At 40.1% G+C, this 19,663-nt stretch overlaps 1 protein-coding gene across 12 annotated transcripts in view; it reads right to left on the bottom strand.

The window, feature by feature from the left end:
• Positions 1-19,663, bottom strand: part of CAST (calpastatin) — a 118,556-nt gene that overhangs the window by 27,466 nt on the left and 71,427 nt on the right. For 11 of the 12 annotated variants that reach the window (XM_030817123.1, XM_030817109.1, XM_030817114.1 and 8 more), the window contains 10 exons: positions 18,894-18,962; positions 10,678-10,776; positions 8,504-8,584; positions 7,843-7,881; positions 7,273-7,365; positions 7,051-7,137; positions 5,880-5,981; positions 2,351-2,434; positions 1,383-1,430; positions 155-250 (listed from right to left, as the gene is read on the bottom strand). In XM_030817123.1, coding sequence (XP_030672983.1) covers positions 155-250; positions 1,383-1,430; positions 2,351-2,434; positions 5,880-5,981; positions 7,051-7,137; positions 7,273-7,365; positions 7,843-7,881; positions 8,504-8,584; positions 10,678-10,776; positions 18,894-18,962 — 798 coding nt within the window. The remainder of the gene's footprint in view (positions 1-154; positions 251-1,382; positions 1,431-2,350; positions 2,435-5,879; positions 5,982-7,050; positions 7,138-7,272; positions 7,366-7,842; positions 7,882-8,503; positions 8,585-10,677; positions 10,777-18,893; positions 18,963-19,663) is intronic. The other variant, XM_004087414.3, reaches the window with a different exon arrangement.

The raw sequence follows: 19,663 nt of genomic DNA, 5'->3' as shown, positions 1-19,663 counted from the left end.
CAGAAAGCACATCCAAAAAGGAAGACAAAAATGACATGGAAAAAACAATGACATATTAGGCTTTCTAATAGACTGTTTCATGCTAAAACAGTTTGTCTCACATTTTTAAGATCACAAACCTCAAAACTAGAGATTTATATGTTTAGAAACATACTTCTGTCTTTTCAGTTGGCTTAGATGGTTTTTCTTTACATTCAGACCGGTCAAAATCTTCTGAAAGTTCATCAATGAGTTCTGATTCACTCCGAGGCTGTAATATAAGAAGTGCTGTATATTACAACGCGACTCTTTTTTATTTTGTAAAAAAAAGTTTTCATGGAGCAATTTTTTTTCCTGATTAACACATATGAGGCCATACTTAACGCCCAAAGCTAATTTGTAAAGGGCATATTTTTTCATTTATCAACATTAAGATAAAATTTTCATGAAACAAATATGAAATACTAAACACCTCAGTACCACAAAAGTATTTATGGTTTATTTGGTCAAACGTTTCCTTGATATTTCAGTTTCAGAAGAATTTTGTTCAAATAAAATTGCCTGTTCTCTACAATGAAAATCTGTATAATTTTTTAAAATGTGATTATTATTTTCCTATTTCCTCATGACTTCTCTTCTGAATAAGTGAAAACATGGATGATATATTCCGTTCCTATGATTATGTGGGATTTTGGCAGCAAAGTTCTCCTACCCCTTGTTCTTTCAGGAGAGTGGTATTAGTTTAGGGCATGTGGAGATTGTCACTAACAACAGTAACATGATAGAAGGGCATGTGATTCAGACGCTGGGACTCAGACCAGATAGCCTGAGTTCTAAGTCCTGGGCTTGGCTTGCTATTTTCTGGCCCCTTGACCTTGCGCTATTTACACAGGCCCTCTATGTCTCAATTTCCACACTGTAAAATGGGAATAATAACAGTACCGTCCTCATTCATTGAGGACTCACAAAGGTAATATCCAAAAAGCATCTGGTGCAGTGCCAGGTGCATAGCAAGTGATTAATAAATGTTGCTGATTACATGTGACAGGCTACTACCAACTTAAGGCAAAATGGAATCATTAGAGAATTTGATCAGGATGGAACTCTAAGTGCTAGCTCAATCTGACTTAAGAGGCCTCTTGACATCAGTTTCTAGTGTGCAATAAATTTTACCTAGAAATTTATAGTCTAGTAATGATTCATGAGGAAGATCACCTTTAAAATATATGGAAAGGAGCCACAGGTATCAGCCAAGTGTTATCATCAGAAGCTCCCCTTTCCCCTGTACTAGGTTAGCATGCAAGTCTGCACAGTGAACTCCGGACTGTCAAAATTATCTTAATTCATATTTTACATGTCTATTGTTCTTTAAGTATAAAAAAAAAACAAACGTATTTCCTAACCTTGGGTTTTTCTTCAGGCTCTGGCAATAGTGGTTTTCCATCTTTATCCTGTAGCGAAATTAAAATTCATTGGAAATGAAATAGAAAATTTTGCTTTCATGTCCCATCAAGTTTGTTTCTGGGAATTCCAGGATATGAAATGTCAACTAATTTTTTTCTTAGATTTACATGAGTTGGTGTTTCAGATTTACTTTTTATAAAGTATAAAAAAAGGAGATGAGCTATAAAAATCAAGATGTTACCAAATAGAATGCACATTTACTTTAAGTTATTAAAAAATGTTTTTCATCTGTTGGATAGAGTAATAGGGAAAAGAAGTTCTTTGGCAATAAAGACGTAGCTATGTTAATGAAAGCTTTTAAAAAATCCCAATTCTCCAACCTAGAGTGAAGAGGTGAGTATCATTCCTATAACACTATTTAGTTTTTCTAGATATGAGGTTTCCTAATTTAGAATTGTAAACATTTTCCAACATGTGTTTATATGCATGATTTCAAAAGTAAAAGACAAATGTAATGACAGGAGTTAGTCTACCATCCTCGCCATAATCAAAAACAACAGCAACAAAACCACCTTAACTTAGGATATTGGTAAACCCTCGTACATTCATATCTACCCCTCAGAAGACCTATGGTGCTTTTATCCATATAGCAGTTAGAAAAAAAAATTATCCCCAAATTGTTCCTTCTGAGTTTAAGGATCTATTGTAAGAACTGTTAATAAATGAAACATTTAAATCTGTGGGAATTTTAATGAACACATGGTCACTACTTAGGAAGCCAGTCAGGGACAAACCATCCCTCAAGGGGTCTAACTGTAGGGAGCAGAGAAAAAAAGGTTCAGGGTTTTCAGAGTTAATATCCGAATGAGGGACAGACATGTCCTTTGACAGTGTCAAGGGTACAGATACAACAAAACAAGACTTAAGGGTAAGATGCTGTTGTCATGCACTGTGGCTAAAAATTTACCGTGGCTGGTTTTAATCTGTACTCAGATGGGATTGTTTCATCATCCTCACCACACTTCTCTAGTTTTTCTTCTTTAGCTTTTGCCTGATGAAAATGAAGGGAAAAAAAAGTAGTTGGATAATGCACATAATGAGATGATATCACTTCCTCTCTGTACTTCCTGAATGTTATAGAGAAGACCAAATCTGGTAAAAGCATCTGGAAGAGCTTTGTAAACTACAAAGCACAAGACCATAGTGGGCAGCTGTGAGAAAGGTACCAGCGGGTGACTGAGCAAAAGCAGCCCAGCCAGGGATCCTGGGGAGCTGCCCTGTTCTGCTCCCAGCTGCTGTGACCTTGGGAAACCACTTAGCCTTTCTTTGGTCCAGTTTCTTCAGCTGTAAAATGTGGCTACTAATAACCCTTATCTAGCTCACTGACTTGTGAAGATCACCAGAGAAAAGTAAATAAAAGATCCTTTGAAGACAGTAAGCACAGTGCAGCAGTTAGTTGCAATTATTTTAATGGCCTTCATCTGTCTTACTCAACGAGGCAGCTGTCTAAGGAAGGGAGAGGAAACACGACTAATTTTCACATTAAACCCAGTTCAGATATGGGAGAAGCAGCCCATCACAAATCTTGGCTGATCCATGGATAACTTGTTTTACCTCTTTTAAAAGGACTCTCTTCAGTAATGCCAGGACTTCTCTAGCTTCCTGAACCATGAACAACTAGCTGCATTACAAATAAAAGTGTAGTTCTATAGTAGATCACTGACTGCTAGGACACAACACTTGCAATTTAACCTGCTGGTGGGTACTGTGAAGTTCGATAATATGTAAGAATTTGTACCTATATCAAGGCGTGGATTTAATTTATAAATGAAGGTAGGAGGTTCGCTTGGCATATTCCAACCCAGCCCACGGCCCCCATCTGCATCTTAGCCTAAGAGTGTGGTTCTCTACTGATTGGTTAGTTGATTACTACTTACTGAGCACTTTTAATGGAACAGGCACTGTTCTGTGCTTTGGGATTCGTTTGACTGTTTTATAGAGAAGCTCTTATTAAAGGATGAAGTCATGGTTTTCTTTTAAACATTTCCAGTCATGCTCTATTTCGGCATCTGGAGAAATCCTGTCATGGGGCAGCACTCCCCAGGTCAGGGCACAGCAGCCTTCATGAACATCCAGGGTCACCTGTATTAAGACGGTCCTCCCCACTAATCTCAGGCTGCGGACAGTGAGAGTTACACATGCAGCCAGAGCTTTTATTTTCCTCTTTGATCTTTATAGTCTTGAAATGCCTGCTCTGTGGTTTGTATATAGTAGGCATTGAAAAAAAAGAGTCTACTGGATTGAAATGGCACTAGACTAGGCAGACACACCTAAAAATGTGGGAGACTTATACTGGGGGATCATTATAGAATAAAAAACTTTTATGTTATGGTAGATGATGGGAATACCAAGTAGGCATGGGTTTCGTCTCTGGAGTATTGTGTGGTTTTCCCCAGACAGCTCTCTATTCTAGGGTGTGCTGGGGTGGCAGTGGACACTCCTACAGGCTGATAGTGACCTTCCTGAGCCTTCTCATCCTCAGACTATCTAGGATGTAAAGGACCCATTAAGTTGGGTACTAAGAATTCAGGTTAAGAATCTAGAGGACTGAAAGATCCTCTTTAGAAACATTTATACTTTATATATGATTAAAAAGGAAAACTAGTGATATGGTTTGGCTGTGTCCCCACCCAAATCTCATCTTGAATTGTAGCTCCCATAATTCCCACGTGTCGTGGGAGGGACCCAGTGGGAGGTAACTGAATTATGGGAGCAGAGCTCTCCTGTACTGTTCTCATGATAGTGAATAATTCTCACTAGATCTGATGGTTTTATAAAGGGGAGCTCCCCTGCACATGATCTTTTGCCTTCCGCCATGTAAGACGTGACTTTGCTCCTCATTCACTTTCCACCATAATTATAAGGCCTCCCCAGCCATGTGGAACTGTGAGTCAATTAAACTTCTTTCCTTTATACATTACCCAGTCTCTGGTATGTCTTTATTAGCAGCATGAGAACAGAATAATACAACTATTATGTCATGAGAGCGGAAAAGAAGAGTTGTTTTTGCTGGAATTTTAGTTTGCTGTGACTCTGAAGTTTTCTAGAGGAAATTTAATACATTCATATGCATTCCCAAACTAGTTACCCACATGCTTAAATAACTTATTTTATGTCACTTTTTTTTTTTAACATCTGCTTATCTGCTTTTAGTCACTTTTAAGACTCCTTTGATCCTGAGGTTTATAACATGTTTATACCCTCCCTTCCCACATTTATTGTCTCTCCTTAAGTGTCTGTAAGAAGCCTGGGGCAAAAGTGCAATATACTTGTGGCCCTGTCACCCTCAGGTGGTAAAGCCACAACTCAGCTTGGCCTCCTGACTCCCCCCAGGGTTCTGCCAACACCACCCTTTCCTCAAGATGACACTGCTTCTATCGGCTACTCTAAGTAATGTATATCTCACATTGTGTTGTAATTAGTTTCCCTTCTTCCCAATACATTACTTGGTCCTGGAAGATACGAACTGCTTCTCTTGCTCCCCTGTGTTCACCATCACAAAGCTTATCATGCCACACTGTGGCCAGTGAGCCCTCCAAGAAAGTCGAAGGTAGAAACTGGCCCATCTTAGGCCAGGGTAGTCCCAGACTCAAGGATAGTTGCTGGAAGTCAGGGTGACTCCCCTTCCCTGATGACTCAGAACAGGAAGTGATAGCAGAGATGGGGCATTGTGACAGCAATGCCTGCCAGTGCCCCCAGCCTGAGCTGATGGAGGTGGGGCGGGCTCCTGGGGATCCCAGGCTGCCTTTCCATCTCCCCACAACACCGCCTTGTCAGGAATGGGCAGCTCTCTCCTTTCCTTCCTCTTTCCCCTCAGAAGACTGAGTTGAAAAATTCTACAAAAATTACAATTTAATATTAAAACTTTCCTACACCAGATATAAGCTTGTTTTGGTTCAGAAGGCTTGTTAAGATCTTGGAGTGTGATGGGATAAACACTCATTAGCATTATTCTCTAAATATGCAGGAGCTCTAGTTAAAGTAATTATTGCTTGATTTTAATTTGAGACAAAATTTTCAACATCTTTCCCCATAGTGATAAATGAAGGATCTTCCCACTCCTTGTATAGACATGTCCTTCTCTTACAAAGAGACGCACCCAGAACCCTTCTGAAAATACAAATTTCCAATTGCCAAACTTCACTATTTCCCGTCAGGCATTGCCTCCTTGTTACCTTGTTTAGTCAGCTGTCATTTAAGCTCTAGCAAGGGAGATTCGTGTTCATCTCAAATGTTAAAATTCTAGCTGTTTCACAAGTCAATCATGTAACTATCCCCCTTAGTTGCTAACCACTCAGCAATAAATAAAGCACAATGAAGAATGCTCACTTTTACCCTCCAATAAAAGTTGTGCAAGAATTCTAAACACGCAGAATGCATTCAGTTTTGTAATGTGCAGACTAACACGCTTTGTAAATCAACTCTAAGGTCAGTACCTCATCGACTTCCTTAATCGAGCTGAGGTCGAGCTCAGGTTCTGCTTGCCGGGTGCCCAGTGATGCCGACAGAGCCTCGAGTGCTTGATCGCTCATTGTATCCTGTTAAAAGTAAAAAATCCTGTGCATGAAAAAAGACATCTCTGGAGCCTGAACAATCCATTTACTTCTTTGCAAAATACATTTTAGATTATAAACTGAATGTGGATTGGAGAAGTGCTCTAGAAAGGCAATTTTATTTGAAACCTTGCAAAAGACAGAAAGGAAAAAGAACTTACCAATGAGTGGAAATTGGGGCTAAGACACGTTTCTATAGTAACAGCGTTCTCTGGGGCACACTTCACCCCTTATTTGGTAAGCTAGACATAAAGCTATAGTAATATTATTATAAAATACTCTAAACAAAAAAAAAGAAGCAAATAGTAAACTGTTACCACACTGTTTTTCTTTTTCTAAAAATGTATCTCTAAAAAGCCTTCTGACAACCTAAGCTTAGGAAGCAGAGAAGCTTAAAGCGGCCCCTGCTGCCTTCTTCTCTGAAGGCACAATGGCTGATCGTTGTAGGAACTCCCACTCTCAGGGGTGTGGTGCTCAGCACTGTTCCCCAGCCTGCCAGATAAAAATAAACTGTCCACTCCAGGAGGGGAGAGGCACAAGCAGCTCTGATAGAAACTGTTCCTGAGCATTATCTTGACTGTTTGCAGAGGAGACATGTGTTCCCAGCCAGCACAGAGCTGCAGGATTGCCTTTTGCGATTTGTGAGAATTACGTCACAGTGGAATATAGTTAAGAATGGTGGGCAGTATCAGCTACTTGGTGTCCCTCTAGTGATCTTCAAGGCTCAACGTCCTTTATAAAATCAAACTTGAAGGTTTTATGTTCCAAGAGTGCAATTTCTCTGGTTTCTGCCCTTCTGTGTATCATAATGGTGAGATGGTCTTAGATGACGACTAAGACAACTGTGCTGAAATCATTCACAAGGAGTTACAGAAACACACAAGGCTTGCCTGGAGATGATCAACATAACCCTCACTGGCTTCACTATTCCAGATAGACCTGCGAGGGAAAAAATCATGGCTTCTCATCATGGGTTATGCACTACTGGCAGTTTCCTGAATGAGCTAGATCAGGCTCTGGAAAGCAACTGCTGTCAGGTAGACTGTGACTATACCTTCTCCACCTTTCTTTTCTTCTCTTGGGGTGGAGCAGCACTTCTGACTGTCCCTGCTGACTGAGCTTTTAAAACTTCCGTAGATTCCTGAAAAATAAAATACAAAAGATTAGATTTACAGATGAGGAAAGTTTAACTGTAATAGCCTGAACTAAAAAGTTATTCTTTTAAAGTTCAAAATAGTTCCTAACAAGTTTCCCTTAACAACACTAAAAACAATACCTCTTTTTCAGTTTTCTTTCCAGCAGCTGTAGGCGACCCACAGGTGAAGTCAGATGACAAGGCGTCTATAGCATCATTTGGCCCCATGGGTTTCTGAAGAAACAGGCACAGTGATGGGTAACTTATGGGAACCACTCAAGTGGAAGAATGGATCATAAACCTAGCAAATGAAGCATGCACTTTTCCAATTCCCTTGCTACCAAATGAGATGTGTTAATGAAACGACTTAGATCAAAGTGTATGTTCTGAAGAGAGTGGCTACTCATTAAGTATTATTTTCCACTTCCCCCTTTCAAAAGGAGTTACATTCTCATTCTATTATTATGAACATGCATTCTATTCTAATACTTTCTTGCCTTCATTCTCCTTTCCCTCAAAAAACCTACTTATGAGGCTCAGGAGCACTGAGACAACCCTCACACCAACCCCTTTCTCTGAACACACAGAAACTCCATTTGATTTGAAGATGAGTTAAGTCATAATCCTCAAATATAGAATTGATAGCCCTGTTCCCCCAACCAAAAATATAAAACTATTAATTTAGATCAGAAGACATGTATGTAAACTCACCGAAGAGTCTGGAGGAGGCCCTGTGATCCCTTCCTTTTTCTGAAACAAATATTAATTTGATGATGTTGAGAAGGTAGAATTAATCCTTAAGATTGGCAAAATGTATTGCCGGTTGTGGGTTGAATTGTGCCTCCCACCCCAGATCTATATGTTCAAGTCTTAACCACAGTACCTCAAAATGAGACCTGATTTTGAGATAGGTTCCTTATAGAATCAAGTAAAGGTGAGGTCATTAGGGTGGGCCCTACTCCAATATGATGCGTGTCCTTATAAAAAGGGGAAATTTGGACCCAGAGATATGCACAGAAGCACAGAAGGAAGACGGTGTGAAGAGACACGGGAAGAAGATGGCCATCTATAAGCCAAGAATAGGCCTCAAAGATACCTTTCCCTCACAGCCCTCAGAAGGAACCAGCACTGCTGACACCTTGATTCTAGACTTCCAGCCGCCAGAACTGTGAGACAATCTCTTGTTTATGCCCCTGATCTGTGGTACTTTCTTACAGCAGCCCCAGCCAACCAATGCAGTGAGCTTCACAGTAATGACAATTTCACATGCACCATTATATTTTCCAACTTTTAAATATTGTAAAAATATTGACATGAAATTATATTCTAAAGAGGAAACAGTGAAATAAAAGTAAATGATTATTTAACTTACAGCCAATAGTTCCCTATATTTTGGAGGAATTGTGACTTCTCTTTTACCCAATTCCTCTATGTAGGTGGAACTCATTGGATCCTGGAAAAAAATCATACACATACGGATATTATATAATTAATTACCTGACAATGCTATACGCATATTCTGAAACTAAGGCACTATTCCATTATTAATTTATGGAAGTACTGAGATGAAGGATAAATCATTAAGAAGCCAACACTTGATACAACTACATTTCTAAGTTTACACAAATACCCATATTTAATTGGCTTAACTCATATGTAATGCTAGAAAATATTCAAAATACTAAAGTTGACTTCTAAATACATTTTGTTTTCAAATGTTTTCATTATCTAAGGTTTCTAACCAATACAAAAGAGCAGTTAATAAGATAATGAGTTTCTGTATAACCCAATACCCAACTCTATCAGCTTTCTCATTTCTAAGAAAACAAAATCATAGAGTGGATGTCTCCTGTTTCACATTCTCAAACCTAATTTCCTTTCCCTGTTAATCAGAAATAGCCACCATTCTGAACTTTAGCATATCAATTTAAAGTTATTGTAGAACACTTTTTACATATGTAGGTAACCATAAACAATGTCCAGCATTACTTTGCATATTTTCCAATGTTATATAAATGGTATCATATTCTACATATCATTCTGCATTTTTTATTCAAAATTATGTTTTTGTAACGTATCCATGTTGATACATGAATAATCCATTTTAACCACTATAAAGCACTGAATTTTATTATCCTGTCCTCTATTGAATATAATTGTTTCCAAACATTTCACCAGTTCTTATAACTCCTTGCACACATGGGCAAGGCTCCCCCCTGGGAATCTCTTTAGAGGTGGACTTCCTGGTTGAAGGGAATGTTCATCATGAACACCCACCAGCTATAGGGAAACTAGGAATTGTCAGACTTTCACGCTTTTGCTAATCTGATAAATGCAAAGCAGTGTTTCTTCTGTGTTTTAGTATCATTATCCTAATTACTAAGGAGAGTTTCATTTTACTTGCTTATTGGTCAGTCAAGTTTTCTCTCGATTTTCTATTGGGTTGTCTTTTTCTGTTTTTTATTCTTTATAAATTCTAGAAACAAACCCTTTGTTATATCTGTAGCAAATATTTTTGTCTAGCCTATGGCGTGTCTTTTTTTTTTTTTTTTTGAGATGGAGTCTCATTCATGTTGCCCAGGCTGGAGTGCAATGGCACAATCCCAGCTAACTGCAACCACTGCCTCCCAGGTTCAAGCAGTTTTCCTGCCTCAGCCTCCTGAGTAGCTGGGATTACAGCCATGCGCCAACACGCCTGACTAATTTTTTTGTATTTTTAGTAGAGACAGGGTTTCACCATGTTGGCCAGGCTGGTCTCAAACTCCTGACCTCAGGTGATCCGCCCGCCTCGGCCTCCCAAAGTGCTGGGATTACAGGTGTGAGCCACCATGGCTGGCTGGCATGTCTTTTTTTTAATACCAAGGAAAATATAATTTTAGGAATTAGGAATAGGGATAAACTGAGGGTGGTAAGTATTGAGAAATCAGAACAAGTTCTAGTCCATTATACATAAATCTTGAGGATGGAAAATAAGTGTGTGACCCAGTGGACTGTGTCCCAGTGTCAATCTTAGCACAACAACAAATGTTTGCTAACTCGATGTTATAATGCAGCTGCCAAAAGACAAACCATTTCCATCCCCAATACTAATTTTTAGTTGCTGTGTTGATACTGACATCATCCAGTTTCTATGCAAATGACAGAACACTAGATATTCTTTTTTTTTTTTTTTTGAGATGGAGTCTCGCTCTGTCGCCCAAACTGGAGTGCAGTGGTACAATCTCAGCTCACTGCAACCTCTGCCTCCTGCCTCCTGGGTTCAAGTGATTCTCCTGCCTCAGCTTCCCAAGTAGCTGGGATTACAGGCATGTACTACCATGCCCAGCTAATTTTTGTATTTTTTAGGGTTTCACCATGTTGGCCAGGCTGGTCTTGAATGCCTGACCTCAAGTAATCTGCCTGCCTCGGCCTCCCAAAGTGCTGGGATTATGGGTGTGAGCCACCGCGCCTGGCCTCACTAGGTATTCTTTTGTACTTCATGACCATGGCCTTATTTGCTCTCCTACCCACTGAGTATGAATTTTTACAGATATCAAGATCACATACTGAAACTTCTGGTCCAGTATACGTTGTATTTTCTTCTTCAGTTTCTTCGGGTCCTCCTAAAGTATCTATTAAGTCATCCAAAGCAGCATCCATGCCTGACTGGAAAAGAAAGAACAGATATTTAAATGTTATTTGTTGGGCAGGAGCCAAGATGGCCGAATACGAACAGCTCCAGTCTGCAGCTCCCAGCATGAGCGACGCAGAAGATGGGTGATTTCTGCATTTCCAACTGAGGTACTGGGTTCATCTCACTGGGGAGTGCCAGACAGTAGGTGCAGGACAGTGGGTGCAGCGCACTGTGTGCGAGCCGCAGCAGGGCGAGGCATCCCCTCACTCGGGAAGCAAAAGGGGTCAGAGAATTCCCTTTCCTAGTCAAAGAAAGCAGTGACAGACGGCACCTGGAAAATCGGATCACTCCCACCCTAATACTGTGCTTTTCCAATGGGTTTAAAAAACGGCACGCCAGGAGATTATATCCCACACCTGGCTCGGAGGGTCCTACACCCACGGAGTAGGTGCTAGCACAGCAGTCCAAGATCAAACTGCAAGGCTGCAGTGAGGCTGGGGGAGGGGCACCCGCCATTGCCGAGTTAGTTGTTTGATTAGGTAAACAAAGCAGCCACGAAGCTCGAACTGGGTGGAGCCCACCACAGCTCAAGGAGGCCTGCCTGCCTCTGTAGGCTCCACCTCTGGGGGCAGGGCATGGACAAACAAAAAGACAGCAGTAAACTCTTCAGACTTAAATGTCCCTGACTGAGAGCTTTGAAGAGAGTAGTGGTTCTCCCAGCATGCAGCTGGATATCTGAGAACAGGCAGACTGCCTTCTCAAGCGGGTCCCTGACCCCCGAGTAGCCTAACTGGGAGGCACCCCCCAGTAGGGGTGGACTGACACCTCACACGGCCGGGTACTCCTCTGAGACAAAACTTCCAGAGGAACAATCAGGCAGCAGCATCTGTGGTTCACCAGTATCCACTGTTCTGCAGCCACCGCTGCTGATACCCAGGCAAACAGGGTCTGGAGTGGACCTCCAGCAAACTCCAAGAGACCTGTAGCTGAGGTCTGTTAGAAGGAAAACTAACAAACAGAAAGGACATCCACACCAAAAACCCATCTGTATGTCACCATCATCAAAGACCAACGGTAGATAAAACCACAAAGATGGGAAAAAAGTAGAGCAGAAAAATTGGAAACTCTAAAAATCAGAGCGCCTCTCCTCCAAAGGAATGCAGCTCCTCACCAGCAACGGAACAAAGCTGGACAGAGAATGACTTTGACTAGTTGAGAGAAGAGTGCTTCAGACGATCAAACTACTCTGAGCTACAGGAGGAAATCTGAACCAATGGCAAAGAAGTTAAAAGCTTTGAAAAAAAATTAGACTAATGGATAACTAGAATAACCAATGCAGAGAAGTCCTTGAAGGACCTGATGGAGCTGAAAGCCAAGGCTCCAGAACTACGTGAGGAATGCAGACACCTCAGGAGCCGATGTGATCAACTGGAAGAAAGGGTATCAGTGATGGAAGATGAAATGAATGAAATGAAGCAAGAAGAGAAGTTTAGAGAAAAAAGAATAAAAAGAAACGAACAAAGCCTCCAAGAAATATGGGACTATGTGAAAAGACTAAATCTACATCTGATTGGTGTACCTGAAAGTGACAGGGAGAATGGAACCAAGTTGGAAAACACTCTGCAGGATATTATCCAGGAGAACTTCCCCAATCTAGCAAGGCAGGCCAACATTCAAATTGAGGAAATACAGAGAACACCACAAAGATACTCCTCGAGACGAGCAACTCCAAGACACATAATTGTCAGATTCACCAAAGTTGAAATGAAGGAAAAAAAGTTAAGGGCAGCCAGAGAGAAAGGTCGGGTTACCCACAAAGGGAAGCCCATCAGACTAACAGCTGATCTCTCAGCAGAAACTCTACAAGCCAGAAGAGAGTGGGGACCAATATTCAACATTCTTAAAGAAAAGAATTTTCATCCCAGAATCTCATATACAGCCAAACTAAGCTTTATAAGTGAAGGAGAAATAAAATCCTTTACAGACAAGCAAATGCTGAGAGATTTTCTCACCACCAGGCCTGCCCTAAAAGAACTCCTGAAGGAAGCACTAAACATGGAAAGGAACAACCGGTACCAGCCACTGCAAAAACATGCCAAATTGTAAAGACCATCGGGGCTAGGAAGAAATTCCATCAACTAACGAGCAAAATAACCAGCTAGCATCATAATGACAGGATCAAATTCACACATAACAATATTAATTTTAAATGTAAATGGGCTAAATGCTCCAATTAAAAGACACAGATTGGCAAATTGGATAAAGAGTCAATACCCATCAGTGTGCTGTATTCAGGAAACCCATCTCATGTGCAGAGACACACATAGGCTCAAAATAAAGGGATGGAGGAAGATCTACCAAGCAAACGGAAAACAAAAAAAGGCAGGTGTTGCAATCCTAGTGTCTGATAAAACAGACTTTAAACCAACAAAGATCAAAAGAGACAAAGAAGGCCATTACATAATGGTAAAGGGATCAATTCAACAAGAAGAGCTAACTATCCTAAATATATAATGCACCCAAAACAGGAGCACCCAGATTCATAAAGCAAGTCCTTAGTGACCTACGAAGAGACTTAGACTCCCACACAATAATAATGGGAGACTTTAACACCCCACTGTCAACATTAGACAGATCAACGAGACAGAAAGTTAACAAGGATACCCAGGAATTGAACTCAGCTCTGCACCAAGCAGACCTAAATAGACACCTGCAGAACTCTCCACCCCAAATCAACAGAATATACATTCTTTTCAGCACCACACCACACCTATTCAAAAATTGACCACATACTTGGAAGTAAAGCACTCTTCAGCAAATGTAAAAGAACAGAAATTATAACAAACTGTCTCTCAGACCACAGTGCAATCCAACTAGAATTCAGAATTAAGAAACTCACTCAAAACTGCTCAACTACATGGGAACTGAACAACCTGATACTGAATGACTACTGGCTACATAATGAAATGAAGGCAGAAATAAAGATGTTCTTTGAAACCAATGAGAACAAAGACACAACAAAGCAGAATCTCTGGGACACATTTAAAGCAGTGTATAGAGGGAAACTTATAGCACTAAATGGCCACAAGAGAAAGCAGGAAACATCGAAAATTGACACCCTAACATCACAATTAAAAGAACTAGAAAAGCAAGAGCAAACACATTCAAAAGCTAGCAGAAGGCAAGAAATAACTAAGATCGGAGCAGAACTGAAGGAAATAGAGACACAAAAAACCCTTCAAAAAATTAATGAATCCAGGAGCTGGTTTTGTGAAAAGATCAACAAAATTGATAGACCGCTAGCAAGACTAATAAAGAAGAAAAGAGAGAAGAATAGACGCAATAAAAAATGATAAAGGGGATATCACCATCGATCCCACAGAAATACAAACTACCAGCAGAGAACACTATAAACACCTCTATGCAAATGAACTAGAAAATCTAGAAGAAATGGATAAATTCCTGGACACATACACCCTCCCAAGACTAAACGAGGAATAAGTTGAATCTCTGAATAGACTAATAACAGGCTCTGAAATTGAGGCAATAATTAATAGCTTACCAACCAAAAAAAGTCCAGGACCAGATGGATTCACAGCCGAATTCTACCAGAGGTACAAAGAGGAGGTGGTACCATTCCTTCTGAAACTATTCCAATTGATAGAAAAAGAGGGAACCCTCTCTAACTCATTTTATGAGGCCAGCATCATCCTGATACCAAAGCCTGACAGAGACACAACCAAAAAAGAGAATTTTAGACCAATATCCTTGATGAACATTGATGCAAAAATCCTCAATAAAATACTGGCAAACCAAATCCAGCAGCACATCAAAAAGCTTATCCACCATGATCAAGTGGGCTTCATCCCTGGGATGCAAGGCTGGTTCAACATACGCAAATCAATAAATGTAATCCAGCATATAAACAGAACCAAAGACAAAAACCACATGATTATCTCAATAGATGCAGAAAAGGCCTTTGACAAAATTCAACAACCCTTCATGCTAAAAACTCTCAATAAATTAGGTATTCATGGGACGTATCTCAAAATAATAAGAGCTATCTATGACAAACCCACCGCCAATATCATACCAAATGGGCAAAAACTAGAGGCATTCCCTTCGAAAAGGGGCACAAGACAGGGATGCCCTCTCTCACCACTCCTATTCAACATAGTGTTGGAAGTTCTGACCAGGGCAATCAGGCAGGAGAAGAAAATAAAGGGTATTCAATTAGGAAAAGAGCAAGTCAAATTGTCCCTGTTTGCAGATGACATGATTGTGTATCTAGAAAACCCCATTGTCTCAGCCCAAAATCTCCTTAAGCTGATAAGCAACTTCAGCAAAGTCTCAGGATACAAAATCAACGTACAAAAATCACAAGCAGGCCGGGCGCGGTGGCTCACGCCTGTAATCCCAGCACTTTGGGAGGCCGAGGCAGGCGGATCACGAGGTCAGGAGATCGAGACCATCCTGGCTAACACAGTGAAACCCCGTCTCTACTAAAAATACAAAAAATTAGCCGGGCGAGGTGGCGGGCGCCTGTAGTCCCAGCTACGCGGGAGGCTGAGGCAGGAGAATGGCATGAACCCCGGGGGGCGGAGCCTGCAGTGAGCAGAGATCGCGCCACTGCACTCCAGTCTGGGTGAAAGAGCGAGACTCCGTCTCAAAAAAAAAAAAAAAAAAAAAAAAAAAAACACAAGCATTCTTATACACCAATAACAAACAGCCAAATCATGAGTGAACTCCCATTCACAATTGCTTCAAAGAGAATAAAATACCTAGGAATCCAACTTACAAGGGATGTGAAGGACCTCTTCAAGGAGAACTACAAACCACTGCTCAATGAAACAAAAGAGGATACAAACAAATGGAAGAACATTCCATGCTCATGGACAGGAAGAATCAATATCATGAAAATGGCCATACTGCCCAAGATAATTTATAGATTCAATGCCATCCCCATCAAGCTACCAATGGCTTTCTTCACAGAATTGGAAAACACTACTTTAAAGTTCATATGGAACCAAAAAAGAGCCCGCATCGCCAAGTCAATCCTAAGCCAAAAGAACAAAGCTGGAGGCATCACACTACCTGACTTCAAACTATACTACAAGGCTACAGTAACCAAAACAGCATGGTACTGGTACCAAAACAGAGATATAGACCAATGGAACAGAACAGAGCCCTCAGAAGTAATGCCGCATATCTACAACTATCTGATCTTTGACAAACCTGACAAAAACAAGCAATGGAGAAAGGATTCCCTATTTATTAAATGGTGCTGGGAAAACTGACTAGTCATATGTAGAAAGCTGAAACTGGATCCCTTCCTTACAGCTTACACAAAAATTAATTCAAGATGGATTAAAGACTTACATGTTAGACCTAAAACCATAAAAACCCTAGAAGAAAACCTAGGCAATACCATTCAGGACATAGGCATGGGCAAGGACTTCATGTCTAAAACACCAAAAGCAATGGCAACAAAAGCCAAAATTGACAAATGGGATCTAATTAAACTAAAGAGCTTCTGCACAGCAAAATAAACTACCATCAGAGTGAACAGGTAACCTACAGAATGGGAGAAAATTTTTGCAACCTACTCATCTGACAAAGGGCTAATATCCAGAATCTACAATGAACTCAAACAAATTTACAAGAAAAAACAAACAACCCCGTCAGAAAGTGGGTGAAGGATATGAACAGACACTTCTCAAAAGAAGACATTTATGCAGCCAAAAGACACATGAAAAAATGCTCATCATCACTGGCCATCAGAGAAATGCAAATCAAAACCACAATGAGATACCATCTCACACCAGTTAGAATGGCCATCATTAAAAAGTCAGGAAACAATAGATGCTGGACAGGATGTGGAGAAACAGGAACACTTTTACACTGTTGGTGGGACTGTAAACTAGTTCAACCATTGTGGAAGTCAATGTGGCGATTCCTCAGGGATCTAGAACTAGAAATACCATTTGACCCAGCCATCCCATTACTGGGTATATACCCAAAGGATTATAAATCATGCTGCTATAAGGACACATGCACACATATGTTTACAGCGGCACTATTCACAATAGAAAAGACTTGGAACCAACCTAAATGTCCAACAACGATAGACTGGATTAAGAAAATGTGGCACATATATACCATGGAATACTATGCAGCCATAAAAAATGATGAGTCCATGTCCTTTGTAGGGGCATGGATGAAACTGGAAACCATCATTCTCAGCAAACTATCATAAGGACAAAAAACCAAACGCCGCATGTTCTCACTCACAGGTGGGAATTGAACAATGAGAACACATGGACACAGGAAGGGGAACATCACACACCGGGGACTGTTGTGGGGTAGGTGGGAGGGGGGAGGGATAGCATTAGGAGATATACCTAATGCTGAATGACGAGTTAATGGGTGCAGCACACCAACATGGCACATGTATACATATGTAACAAACCTGCACATTTTACACATGTACCCAAAAACTTAAAGTATAATAATAAAATTTTTAAAAAAGTTATTTGTTATACATATTTCACTTTTAGTTTAACTACAAAAAAAGCCATTCTGTGTGGAAAAACCACCAAACACCAAACGTTTTTCAAATAGTTCCCCAAAATAGTTAAAATCTGGTCTCTAACAGACTTTACTATTTAAGTCTCAATGTACAAATTCTAGGTTGGAAAGATAAAAAGCCACATTCAGGCAAGAAGCACAGTTTCAACAAGTCTACAGGCATTACATACATGAACAAATGTACAAGTTCATTAGAGCTGCCAGTCCAATGCACTGACAGTTAAAAAAGGAAAAACAAAACAAAACAAAATACAGGGAATTATAACCATGTTGCTCTAAGCGATAAGGGAAATGCTCGGTATTTATTGCTTATCAATACTTTTCCAGAGTTTCAAACAAAGAACCCCTAAAATTCTCTATATGGTACCTCTTCCAAATAGAATCTATTTCATGAGGGAAATCACTCTGTATTATTTCATTCATGTTTTTTGTTGTTGTTGTTCCCTTGCTTGCCTGAAGAGGTTTACAAAACAGAAATTACCTGAGACATTAAACTTAAAAGAACTCACAAGTTTACTCCGTCAATATGGGCTTAAATCAGTATAATTGATATGGTTTGGCTCGTGTCTCCACCCAAGTCTCATCTCCAATTGTAATCCCCATGTGTTGAGGGAGGGACCTATAATCCCCATGTGTTGAGGGAGGGACCTATAATCCCCACGTGTCGAGGAAGGGAGGTGACTGGATCATGGGGGTGATTTTTATGCTGTTCTCATGATAGTGAGTGAGTTCTCATGAGATCTGATGGTGTTATAAGTGTTTGACTGTTCCTCCTTCACATGCTCTCTCTCCTGCTGCCTTGTGAAGAAGGTGCCTGCTTCCCCTTCCAGCATGATTGTAAGTTTCCTGAGGCCTCCCCAGCCACACAGAACTATGACTCAATTAAACCTCTTTTCTTTATAAATTACCCAGTCTCAGGGAAGTTCTTTATAACAGTGTAAACATGGACTAATATAATAATAAATAAGAGCGCTTCTATCTATTTTTTATGTTAAGGATGACTCGTTATGAACAATAACCTGCACTGAAAGGAGAAAATAACAGTCTAGGAAAGGACTTTGTATTATTTGATTTAGATGAAAAATAATTATTTAAATTATCTTTTTTTTTTTTTTTTTGCAACTACCATATTCCCATGACAATTTTAGGACTCTACTGATCATGGATATGTGAAATACAATTTGAAGGCTGTTAGGCTTACACTGATTCTTTTAGGAATTTCAGAAAAAAGAAGTACCTGACTTCTTTAGTAATACCTCTGGTTAAATAAAGTGTATTTGCAGGAGAGAAACTGGAATGTAAACTCCATGGGATGAAACCAGAGTTGCTTTTTTTTTTTTTTTTAAAAAAAAGGGGGGGTTATAATAGCAAGTGTTACAAACATGAGTATGAAAACCGTACGTCCAACCCACACTTTCAATATTACCTTGAAACAATAATTCATTAAAATGGTACTTTAAATTACCTCCCTCATATTATTTGCCCACAAGAAATCAGATTATGATAAATACAGAGTATATGAGTAACTGTCTCATGTAGAAGGACATTGCTGTCTTCGTACCTTTCCCGATGGTTTATCCGGTTTAGATTCAACTGGCACAGCTGGGGTTAACGATTTCTTTTCTTTTTTCTGGTGAGAATTGAGAAATTAAAAACTCTTTCTCACATACCTTAATAAAACTCAGTATTATTACAAATTTTAAAATAAATTCACTATATTAACAAGCATTGATCATATACTGAACATGTGCTCTACAGCAGACAGTGTGCTGTATGTTTTATATCCTTTTTCAGAAGGGCTTCAATATTAGTCTCATTTAGTGATGGGCAAAGCAAGGCTCAAATTAGGCCACTTTCCTCAGGTTACACAGTAAGGGACAGAATGAAGATTTGAATCCAAGACTGTTTCTTTCTTCACTGTTGTTCTCCAGGGCCCACCAGCCAGTCTTTGCAATATCCCCGAATTCTTTCTGTAGGCTGCCACTTCTGGCTTTGCTCTCTGGGTCTTTGCCCCCACACATCAAGACCTCCATATCCCTCACTTCGGCATCTCATCACCTCCTCTTTCCTTAAAATGAGTTTATCGCTCATCATTGCTTCCACTGCTCTATCAAAGATTGCAAACAACTTTTCAATCTGCAATTTCCATGCTTTTATCCAGATATAATCTCTGAAATTTGACCCTTGGAGCAACTCTCCCTCCCAGCTGCCACCTTTCAGCACCATTCTGATCCTATTGTGGCATCTATGCCCTTTGTTCTCCATTACCTGTGGCATCTCTTTGACTTTGATCCCCACTGTATACACTCTGCACATTTCTGCCCTGTGCTG

The sequence above is a fragment of the Nomascus leucogenys genome, chromosome 2 (assembly GCF_006542625.1).
Source record: "Nomascus leucogenys isolate Asia chromosome 2, Asia_NLE_v1, whole genome shotgun sequence".
NCBI lineage: Eukaryota > Metazoa > Chordata > Mammalia > Primates > Hylobatidae > Nomascus > Nomascus leucogenys.
This window is presented reverse-complemented; position numbering and strand designations above follow the sequence as displayed.